At 34.5% G+C, this 12637-nt stretch overlaps 1 protein-coding gene across 1 annotated transcript in view; it reads left to right on the plus strand.

The window, feature by feature from the left end:
- Positions 1 to 12637, plus strand: part of CCDC150 (coiled-coil domain containing 150) — a 101583-nt gene that overhangs the window by 6886 nt on the left and 82060 nt on the right. Inside the window, exons 6-10 of the mRNA XM_023516919.1 lie at positions 2329 to 2445; positions 3743 to 3872; positions 6708 to 6751; positions 8987 to 9079; positions 10838 to 10945. Coding sequence (XP_023372687.1) covers positions 2329 to 2445; positions 3743 to 3872; positions 6708 to 6751; positions 8987 to 9079; positions 10838 to 10945 — 492 coding nt within the window. The remainder of the gene's footprint in view (positions 1 to 2328; positions 2446 to 3742; positions 3873 to 6707; positions 6752 to 8986; positions 9080 to 10837; positions 10946 to 12637) is intronic.

The following is a 12637-nucleotide window of genomic DNA, read 5'->3' on the forward strand; positions in this document are numbered from 1 at the left end:
AAAAAAAAAAAGAGTAAAATAATTCTGGATGAATTCTAGATGAATAACATTTAATAGCGATGTAACTATAGTACAAATTAGATGATTTCACAGGTAAGTACTCATACTTTGAAGAAATAAATTAATCCTGAGGAAAATATACTGTATAATTTGATACAAAGCTTAGAAGAGTGTATTAAAACATTATATGTGATAAAGTAGTTGTAATCTGATGCTAAGAACTGTAAAATATAGCCAAAAATGAAAACTGTGACTCATTCTTACAAAAGATTGTAATATTTGACTTATTATTGGGTTGCTAAGCAATTTCTTTTCTAAGCTTGAAAAGAAGTTCAAAATTATTAAAAGCTCAATTGATTTGACCATTTAAGAATTTAGAACTTCTCCATGTAAAAAGCAAAGCTAATAAAACATTATAATAAAGCTAGATGAAGAGTTAATAATTTTCCTTTTAAAAAAGTTAAAACTGATTATAAATACCAAAAAAAAGGGAGTGTGTGACAAGGGATAAGTACTGTGATAGTTTAGGAAAGAAATATATAAAGAGCTGATGTATAATCTCACTAGTAGCCAAAGAAATGCAAAGATAGTAAGATGTTAGTTTTCATGGCCAAGACATAGAATTACTCTAAGTGCCAAAATACATGAATGAATTAACTAAACTGTGGTGTTTGTATACTATGGAATACTATTCAGCCATAAAAGGGGAGACTTTACATCTTTTGTATTTACCTGGATAGAGTTGAAGCATATTCTTCTTTGTAAAGTATCATAATAATGGAAAAGCAAGAATTCAGTGTACTCAGTGAAACCAATAGATAAACAACTACCTGCCCACAGGAGAGAAAAACACAATTGAATTCAAATGGAGGGCAGAAGGGTTGAAAGAAAGGGAGAAGGAAGGGAGGATTGGTAACCTCTCACCTAAGGTGCACAAGGTAGGGGTATATAGCACACCCCCTGGGTGAAGGACTCAACTACAACTTGAACTTTGCCTAAGAAATGCAAACAATTTAATCATTTGTACCCTCATGTTAATCTGAAATTTTAAAAATGATAAAAAAGATGTTAGTTTTCATTTATTAGATTAGAAAGATTTCTGATGAGATTTATTCAGTGTAGTATTAGAAGGAAAATTACACTATGTATCAATATTCTAAAAAATACTTTTAACCTATTCTTCTTGTAGGAATTTATCCAAAGGAAATAATCAGAAATGTAATGAAATATTGACCCACAAGTATGTTTGAGAGAGCATAGAAGATAGAATAGAGGAAAAATTAGAAAAACCTACATGTCAATATCAAGAATATTGACATACAACATTTCCAAAATAAGCAGTCTTACAACAATTTTATAACTCTTCGACTTTTTAAATATTGTAAACTGTCATCTAGAAAGAAAGCACATATAAAATATATACATACACGTTAGAGAATATAGTCATCTTTATGGGAGTTTAAAAATAGAATTTCTTTTAGTTTGACACTTCATAAAAGGAATAGCATTCTCTGCAATTGGGTTTTTTGGCAGGCCCGGACTGGGTTCTAACCTACCAGCTCTGGTGTATGTGGCTGGCGCCCTAACTGCTGAGCTATAGATGCCGAGCCTGCAATTGCTGTTTTTAAACCTTTATATTTTATCTGAATCATTTTAAAGTTCTTTATTGACAAAAATAAGGTCAATATACCTCTGAAATAAGAAGATACCAAAATGTGTTTTCCTATTTTCACATACCACTCAACACAACACTTCTGACATCACATGTATGGGGGATTTCTCCACACACCAAACAATTCTGTTCTCTAGCAGACACCAGCTGAGTGTCTTCTAATTCAACTTAATCCTGACACTATCTATCTGGAAATAGCAACAGATCCCGCAGGTTAAGGGCTCAGTTCCACAAGATTGCCCCTTACTTTGGGTGCCTATTTTGCTCTAGGTTGCGACCTGTCCTTCTGATTGATGGGCTATAATTCGAGATTCCCATGATTCCTTTCTGTGAGCTTGATTAATTTGTTAGATCAGTTCACAGAAAGCAATTTACTTACATTTACACATTTATTATAGAGAACATTACAAAAGATAGAAATGAACAGCCAGATGGAAGAGGTGCATAGGGCAAGGCATGAGGGAAGGGGTATAAGGTTTCCAGGCATGGATTTTTCTTAAAGAGAGAAACAAAACATGCTTCTGAGTAGTCATCAATGAGTGAAGAATGTTTGGGGAAAAGGAGGCTTGTCTGGTAAACTCTTCATTGTAACTTTGATCTTTGTTAAACTGGTATGATGTTCATTGGTCTTGCCTAACTGCAATATTGCTCTGTAGCTAAGGCAACAACTGGCTCAAGAGAGGCACCACAGGGAGTATCTTGAGAAGTCTGGATCAGCCATGCTGCTCAAAATACAAGAAATGGAAACAACAGTGGAGGTGGAACGGAAACAGGTAGAAAGATTTCTTCTCCTCATTTATGTTAGGGCAGTGAAACCTAGAAAGAAAAGCTGATATTTTACCTTAAACTTATGATTTTGCTAATTTTCTCTAATTTATTATTTACCTGTCTGTAGTAGTAATCTGTTAACATTCCTATTATGGCTTTTTTTTAGTAGTGTGAAATAAGAAAGGATTCCCATGTCACTTAATCCAACACTTTCAATTTATGAGTGAGGGAACTAAGGATCAGAGAGGTTAATTTGCCTTGGGCGTTATAAAGATGAACTCCTAGCTCCTGATACAATATCCTTTCCATATAATCTCTGTTATAGGCATTGATTTTGGAAGGGATTTCCCTGGTCTTGTGCTATCTGTATGTGATGTGGGTAGAAAAAAACTAAACTGAGATAACACTTGAAGCAAAGAATATCAATAAGTAAAACAATTGAGAACATGTTTACACTGCCGTTTTCAATTATTTTAGCAATATTTTTGGCTTCATCATAGTTGCTGTTTGAAATACCACAATATAATTTAGACTACTTTAAATTCTAATTTAACCTTTTAAATGGATTATATAATCTTTATTCTTTTAACCAATGGCTATCCTTCACAAGTGATTTATAACAAGGATTCTAGTTAAGGAACTTGCATATGATCCTTTGTTGTCGTGACTTGCACTACCAACACAGCAGCTTTAGTCACATATGGCTACTTAAATTTCAATTAGTTAAAATGAAGTAAAATTAGAGATTTATTTCCTCATACACTCTAGCCACATTCAAGTGCTTAACAGCCACTTGTGACTAGTGACTGTAATATGGGAGAGTTCTATAGGACCGCACTGCTATAAGGCATTGCATTCTGTTGAGACTAACTGTATAGACTAACTTCTCTTTTCCTCTCAGTGACCTTAAGATTGGAAATTCTGCCTTATACATGTACTAAAGGTAGTTTATTAGAAATCTTGGCCAGGCATGGTGCCTCATACCTGTAATCCTAGTACTCTGGGAGGCTGAGGTAAGTGGATTGCTTGAGCTAATGTGTTCAAGACCAGCCTGAGCAAGGATGAGACCTCATCTCTACAAAAATAGACACATTTTCTGGGTGTTGTGGCATGTACCTGTTGTCCCAGCTGGGTGGCAGGCTGAGGCAGGAGGATCACTTGAGCCCCAGAATTTCAGGTTGCAGTGAGCTATGATGATGCCACCACATTCTACTTGGGGCAACAGAGTGAGACTGTGTCTCAAAAAACAAAACAAAACAGAATACTCTCTACAGAAAAGGAACTTTTCTTATGTCATTTCAGGTGCACGTTTTGCAGGAAAACTGCCTTGCCCTACGCAGCTCTATACAGAACACCCAAGATCTACTGATCCAGGAACAACAAAGAAAAGGAGAATTGGAGACTGCTACTTCCCAGCTCAAGTCTGTTCTAAGTATGAGAATAGCTGCTAGAAATCACATTCTTGTTAGTTTTGGGGGAACTTCAGATCCCAAATTCTTTAAGTGGCTGTTACTGGTACTTTTCACAGTCCTAAATATAAAAAATTGTTGATTTTCTTTCTACTTGTAACACTGAGACAAAAGGAATATTGTTAACAGATTTGACCCTTGTAACTGTAAACTATTCTTTTTTACCACCTTCCCCCCCGACTTCTTTAAGTGTTTGTGGACTTGGATTAGGAATTTTGAATTTGGATAATAACATGTTAATAAGGAAATAAGGCTATTAATCCTTGCTAACTTAACTGATGCTAGTGATTAATCATGTCGGATTCTCAATTCTTCAGGTTATCCATCTATTCTAGTTAACCTATATTTGTAGAGATGGATGATTATAAGACCTTAAAGATAGCTTAGTCTCTCTTTTACAGATGGGTCCTCACAGATGACAGAGCTAAAAAATGGGAGAGCCTAGACTTTATCCCAACTTGCTCAGTCATGCTTCTTCCAACATATCAGCCCTTTATCATACTATTATTGTCAATATGTCACTGGAAAGCAGTTTCCAGATAGTCTCAACTACAGAGATCACAGAGTTACAGTGTCTTGCCTCACATGAGTAATGCTTCATGGTTTACACAGCTTTCATGTAAATTATCTCATTGAATACTCAAAGCTGTCCGTACTTTCCAAAGTTACAAAAGGAAGAGTTGTCAAAGTGAGGCTTGAACCTGGATCTTCTAACTTCAAGCCCAGTGTTCTCTCCAGTATCCCTTCTCTGCTCTGTGGCTAAAGTGGGGGTAGGAAAGACTAAAAAGAAAATAAAAATTATAGAAAATATAGAGCAAAGAGTAATCTATTCAATGTTTTGACTTAATTCTTTTACCAGAAAATACTCCTTTTTTTTCCTTTTACAGTAGTTGAGTAGTAAATTACTATGTGAAGTTCTCACTGACGATGCCCCAGATAATAATTTTCTGTCTTCCTATGATTGTGTGTCTACAAAAATACATGTTACATTTTATGGTGCTGTCACATTATCTCATTTGAGGATTATGACAACCTTGTCAGAAGGATGAGAATGTATTCTTTCTACAGAAGAATAAAAAGATCCAGAGGGACTTTACCCAAGGACCCATAGAAAATATAATAGCCGGGCCTAAAACACATCTTTCTAGTGTATTACTTGACCTTCTGATTGAGTTTTATGTTACTTTCTCATAGGATGAAGGCTTTATTTTTAATTTTGTAAAGAATATTTGGAAGACAGTAATTCAAACTAACCTGAGGAAAAGGAAGCATGTCTGAATGCCAACTATATGCTTAATATTGAGTTATATAGTCTCTTAATATATATGCAGGAAGTGAGCAGCAGTGAGTGAAGAGAAGCCTCATCTGTATTTACAGCCACTCCCCATCACTCACATGAACTACCTGAGCTCTGCCTCCTATTATAACAGTGGCAGCGTTAGATTCTAAAAGGAGCATGAACCACTTTATAAACTGTGCATGTGAGGGATCTAGTTGCATATTCCTAATGAGAATCCTCCCAATGCCCGTGGGAAATTGTCTTCCACAAAACTAGTCCCTGGTGCCACAAAGATTAAGGACTGCTGCTTTAAATGTTTGCTTCAATGAATTCTGAACTGTGATTATTTATTAAACTTATCAACAATAAACATTTATATTTATACTACATATTAAAGTGATTAAATTGTTCTCTCAAGCAGAATACTCCTCTTTCATGCTTAACTTTTATTAGAATTTTCAAAATAAGTCATATATCTTGACTTAATAAGTCATATTTTTGATCTTTCACATATTTTAAATTAGAGTTTATTCTAAAGAATTGTGGATTCGTGTGTTCAAAAAGTATAGTTTTCCCAAGGTATATCCTATTAAAATATGAATTTTTATGTTTTATAATTTTCTGGCTTTAGAGTATTTAAGTGAAACAAAACTAATAGATCTCTATGAATTTTTCTGTGAAGTCAAAACATTACTCAGAAAAGTTTGTCATTTGGCTATTAGTATACAAAGCCAAACTTCTACAATTTTCTGTCTTTGGTTTTCATTTCACTGTATGTACTCTGGGGCAGTTTCAAATCTTTTTTATTCTATGCAGAATCATCCTCACGAGGTCTAGAGCAGTATCTTACTGCCAACTAAACATCTATATTTGAATGCCCTTCAGATACATCAAAACACATGGAAAACTTAAGTATTTTACTCATTCTCACTCATTCTGTCCCGTAAACCTGCTCCTTGACTTGTATTCCCAATTTAATTGAAGAATCCACTATCCACATTGTGCCCAAGTCTGAAAGCTAGATGTTCTCCCTCATCTTTTGCTTTTATTCCACCAGTAAGCCACCAAGTCCTAACAGTCCTCTTTGCTGACTATTTCATAGGTGTATTTTTCCCCCGAATCCCCATTGTCATCATAAATGAAAGCCAGCTATACTTCGTTTACTGCAACAGCAGCTAAACTGATTGCCTTGCCTTTATTGAAACTTCGTTAGAGTGATCTCTCCAACAAAAATCTTTGATCACATTCCTCTCCAGCTTTAAAATCCCTCAGAGATTTATCATCTAGGCACTGAGTAGCATGTGACCTCATTTACCATTGCGAATGACTCTGCACTAGTTTCTTGATAATTCTGTAACTTAACTTCCAATGTATAATATGTAGTATAAATACTTGAATTCTTCTTATTTACACAAAATATAAACTAAAAAAATTGACAGTTTCTCAGGGAAAACATTACTATGTGATTTCAATATAGTAAGCTATTATCATCATAGTTATGTGGATTTTTTGTTTTTAGTTTCTAGAGATGACCTCATTTCCAAATTGGTTGAAGAAAACAAGGTAAGTGGTGAGGTTGTAGAAGAGAGGTGGTCTTTCTTCACTAAGTCCTGGCCTCATTCATGTTGTTTTATCATCCTGATTCGTCTAAAAGCTTTATAAAAAAAGTTTTATGTAAATGGATTATATATTTGGGATATTACTGAATATTAGGAACTAAGAAAACATTTAATGCAGGTTATTACATTTTGAAAAGGTGACTAGCAGAAATAATGAGATTTCTTTGTGTTTTTTTGCTAATTGTTGTAAATTAACTTTTTTGATGAAATTAACAAACATTTTGGTGTTGGTTGCACAACAGTAAGTATATTTCATGCCACTGAACTGTACGTTTGAAAATAGAGTAGTAAATTTTATGGCATATACTTTATCATAATTTAATAAAAAATAACTGTATCTTACTATATTTCTAAATGAATCAGTTGATGGGTAGATCCGATTTGGAATACTCTCTCTGGATGCTATCTCATCCTGTGTTATGGGATGTTTATCTTTCTTGAGATACTTCTCCTGGTAAAATAGAAAGGTGGTTCTTGGGTGTGGAGGAAATCTGGCTGCTTCGTCTGTTGCCGCATTGGTCACCAGGGTTGATTAGGCTGATCTGGCTGGCTAGGCAATGTCCCCTTCCTCTCTCACCACTCTCCATTAGCATCCTTCCTGAAGCTTTGTGCTCAGTTGAAGAGGACGACCTTCCTTGATAAAGAAGGACTGTTCTTTGGTCAAGGGTATATGAATAGCTGTATTCTCTTGCTACTACAAACAAGTGATTCTCTCTGTATAGGGAGAAGATTTACCCTTTGTCCTATGCCATTGGACAAAAGTACCTGTTAGGGAAAGCCCAACCAACAGCTGACCTCTTCATCACCTTTCTCCCATTTTGAAGAGAACTAGCTTCCTCTTCCACCTACCCCACAAAGCAAAGGTGCTTTCTTCTGCTCTACCCCCAGGTACTCCCAAAATCCTTGAATGTGTTCCTTTGAAATCACAAGATATTACTGTGAATAGGAAAATTTGTGTATGTAATATAACATATAATCTTAGAGAATAGAACCTTGATATAAGGATACTATGTATATTTAGGTAAATTCTTTCTAGTTGGAATCCTTGTATGAGAATAGGTTTAATAAACACTTTTTCAAAACATGCCTAGTTTTTAGGGCAATTTTAGATTGACAGCAAAATTGAGCCAGGAGGTGCAGAGATTTCGCACATAGCCCTTTCCCCAACACATACATAGCCTCCCTCACACTGTTAACATCCCCTACCACAGTGGTATGTTATTTCACAATTTATCAACCTATACTGGCACATCATTATCACCCAAAGCCAATAGTGTACATTAGGGTCCACTCTTGGTGTTGTACATTCTATGGATTTGGACAAATGTACAATGACATATCCACTATTATGGTAGATATTTTATATATTATAGTTCATAGAGTAGTTTGATTTCTCTAACAATCTTCTGTGCTCCACCTATTCATCCTTCCCACTCCCCTAAGCCCTGGCAACCTCTGAATTTTTTACTGACTAGAATAGATAGATGTGCCTTTTCCAGAATATCATATAGTTGGAATCATACAGTCTGTAGCCTTTTCAGACTAGCTTCTCTCAATAAAGATTTATATTTCCTTTATGTCTTTTCATGGATTGATAGCTCATTTCATTTTAGTGCTGAATAATATTCCAACAATTATTCATTAACCTACTCATGGACATCTTGATCACTTTCAAGTTTCAACAGTTATGATAAAGTTGCTATAAATATCTGTGTGCAGGTTTTTGTGTGGGCATAAGTTTTCAACTGTTCAAGATAAAGACCAAGGAACACAATTACTGAATCATATAGTAAGAATATGTTTAGTTTTATAAGAAACCACCAAACCATCTTCCAAAGTGGCTATACCATTTTACATTTCCATCAGCAATGAATGAGAATTCCTGTTGCTGTACATCCTGGCCAGCAGTTGATATTATCAGTGTTCTCGATTTGGGCCATTCTAATAGGTGTGTAGTAGTATCTCATCATTGTTTTAAATAAACAGTTTTGATAAATAATTTAGAAATAGAAGTTTGGGAGTTGAAGATATCAAGATTTTAAAAAATTCCTTATAAGATATTTACATATGTATATCGTTGGAACTTGAATTGGTACTGACCAGAATACAGAGCAGGTATTTTTATAGAGATGCACGATACATGTGCAAAAGAGAGTAATTCCTTTTTTCTTTCCTTTAGAATGTTCAAATGTCTTTCAATAAGGAACATGAAGAAAATGAATATTTCAGGTCTGAAATAATATCTCTTCAAGAATCATCAGAAAAAGTTCAGGTAAATCTTTACCATTTCCCTAGTTTTTAGATGTTATTTAATTTTGTTCAATTAAAGAACCAAGAACTGGCTTGGTGCCTATAGCTCAGCAGCTAGGACGCCAGCCACATACACCGGACCTGGCAGTTCGAATCCAACCCAGGCCTACCAAACAATGACGACAAACACAACAACAAAATAGCCGGGCATTGCAGTGGGCACTTGTAGTCCCAGCTACTTGGGAGGTTGAGGCAAGAGAATAACTTAAGCCCAAGAGTTTGAGGTTGCTGTGAGCTGTGATGCCACAGCACTCTGCCCAGGGTGATAGCTTGAGACTCTGTCTCAAAAAAAAAAAGAACCAAGAACCAAAATTAATCTTGATTATATTAATTCATACCATCTCCATTGTCCAACTTTTTATTTCTGTGAGATATACTTCATCCATGAAACATCAAATTAAGTACATTTCTCACTTGATGCTTCAAATTCCCAACATAATGTCTGCATATATGTTAAGAAGAGTCACCACATAGGCAAACTGGAGTAATTTTATCACAGAGCCCAACAAAATAGTGTTTATCACTTAAAATAACATTTTGTTTCGTATAATTTGATAAGATCATAGTGTTCTGTGCTCTTTATAAGCAAGAAAATACAAAATAAATGTGTTTTTAAACAAAATAATAACAGTGACTACTAGTACTCTTCTTATACTAAATAGTAGTTAATGATTTTATTGAACCCATTTCACATTCCAGGCACTACTTTAAACACCTTATATTTCTAACAAATTGTATCTATTATTCATGTTTTAAAGGTAAGGAAGCCAATAGACAGTTTCAGGAATGTAGCTAATAGGTAGTAGAATTGGAATTTGAGTACAGGTAATCTGGCTCCAAAGAAAATTAGCTATTCTTTTCAAAGAGCAAGGGTTTTCCTGTTTTACCCCCAGACAGTCCTTAATGAATAGTTTGTATATCTGGTTATGACTTTATGCCCCTGAATGTGTTCCTAAGTACTATACTATCCATACTACTTACGATGCCTGCCAGATAATCTTTCATTCATCTTTTCTTTCATACCATTGTTTTTAATGTTTTCTTCCTATTGCTTCTTCAAAGTTATTTGTCCTTAAAGAACTTTTTAATTATAACATAACCCAGTCTACCTTGCAAAAATAACTGATAATTAATAGAAATATTTTTCATAGATTTCAAAACATCAGAAGAGGATTATTAACTAACTACATGTGTGATAGATCTGTTGCTCAAAGGATTTTTGTTTTATTTTGAAATATTAATCTTGTGATGGTAAAATTATCTATATTTTACTTTTATGAATGCTGTAGTTGATGAATGAGCTTAGGTATATTTTATTACCAGCTAAACAATTCTGAATGTTCAACATCTAATTATGGAAACATTTCTAGAATACTGGGTAGGCACCTATACTTTAAACTTCATTCTGCGGATGTCTTGCTCTGATGGACCAGTGTTCAAAGTTGTGAAGAACAAAAGCTTGTAAAATGCCTCATACGTCTCAGTTGCTCCACCAAGTCAGCAAATCTCTCCTTTTAACTTAGAGTTGTTGACTTAGGGTGTTGACTCCAAATATTTGAAAATATTTTATTAATATAAACTAATGTCAATTGTGGATAGGTTAAATAAATTAGATTCACACACTTAGTGAGATACTATGTAACCATTAAAAATAATGGTACATAAGTAAAAAATATTCTTTATTGGAGAGACTTATGACTTAATGCATATGTTCTCTTAGGTTTTGAATGAACAGCTGAATAGAAAATGTTCAGAACTGACCTGCATGCTTCAGACTGTTAATATGGAAAAAGCCAGAATCATTGCTGACCATCAGGCCATCCTGCAGGTATTCACTAACCACTAGTGAACTTCTGATAGTGTTTACCACATGGCAGAAAGCCACCCAGGCTGGGCAACTAAGAAATGTATGTGGCTAACTGAATAAATAAAATATTTTAACAATAAATTTTTTTTTAACTTACTAAATTATTTTATTTTATTAGTGATTTTCAGTTGTCACCACAGGGCTGATTCGTTCTTACACACAGTGCTTTCTAACACTTTCTTCTCACATAACATAACACCCTATCTCAGTGAATCATGGGAAACACTTACGACTAACCCTAAAGAATTTACTTACCTTTTTAATAAACATCTTGTGATTTCCCATTTTGCTTATGCCATTTTCTCTGTTAAGATACTCTTTACTTCATCTTCAAGCATTTGAAATTCTGTTTACTCTTTGAGTTGTTTTCAGGGAGCTGATCATCTCAATTGGAGGGATGAGTTTTGCCTTTCAGCCTCTATTCCTGGAACACTAAACAGGCTATCACAGTAATAGATCTCACTTTTTAAAAGTATGCTTACTATATCAAGCATGTGCTAAGGAGTTTACTTGTATTACCTCCTTTCAGTGTAGCAGTCATTATGTAAAGAGATATTTGTTCTCATTTTCTTAGAAGATGAGGTTTAGAAAAGTTAACTTTCCCAAAGTCACCTATCTAGTAAGGAGTAGAGTTGGATTCAAACCTCTGGTGACACCAGAGTCAATGTTTTTAATAATTGTTCTGTTGACTCCCTATTCTGCATTCTTTACTAGTAATTTATGTACATGCTTCATTTCCTTTAGTACTTTGTGGTCTCCCTAGAAGCAAGGACATTACCTTATATATCTATATATCTTTGCTATTTCCTTTAATACTAAGCATGTTTTGCATATAACAAATACTCAGTAAATATTTTTTATTAATTCAACAAACCTTTAGTGTTTACTCTGTGCAAGTACGATCTACTTAGAATTACTATGATGAACAGGAGAAGATTTCTACTTTTGTGTACTTAAAATTGAGTGGACTGAATCATGTAGCATAATGTAACATCATACCAAACATTTCAGAATTTTAAAATATAACACAAGTGGCATCCGATTTTACCAGGAGTGAAGCTGTGAAGGTTTGCCTTCCAATCAAATATTGTTAAAAGAAGTGTTTTTAGAAGTATCTACAAAAGTAATTGTTATAATGTACTATATTTGCAAAAACTTTATGGATTATAGGTAGGGTATATGTGTATAAAAATGTTTTGATAATTCCAAAACGGTGAACCAGAGAATATAAATCATGTGAAATACTTACTGTGTTTTTGCTATAATAGTATCTGAGTGCAATAAAGAATTCATACTTTTAAACTATAAAATCATATTAAACATGATTATCCTTAGCAAGTGGGATTATTTGGCCAGTGTTATAGGTAGAGATGAAAGGATCTTTCCACTTTATATTTATAAACATACATATTGTTTTACTTTTTAAAATTAAGTATCATGTCTTGGCGCCCATAGCACGGTGGTTATGGTGCCAGCCACATACACCGAAGTTGGTGGGTTCAAACCCGGCCCAGGCCAGCTAAACAATGACAACTGCAACAAAAAAATAGCCAGGTGTTGTGGTGGGCACCTGTGGTCCCAGCTACTTGGGAGGCTGAGGCAGGAGAATCAGTTAAGACCAGGAGTTTGAGGTTGCTATGAGCTGTGATGCCA

The sequence above is a fragment of the Otolemur garnettii genome, unplaced genomic scaffold (genome assembly GCF_000181295.1).
Source record: "Otolemur garnettii isolate 467f Iridium unplaced genomic scaffold, OtoGar3 scaffold00100, whole genome shotgun sequence".
Taxonomy (NCBI): domain Eukaryota; kingdom Metazoa; phylum Chordata; class Mammalia; order Primates; family Galagidae; genus Otolemur; species Otolemur garnettii.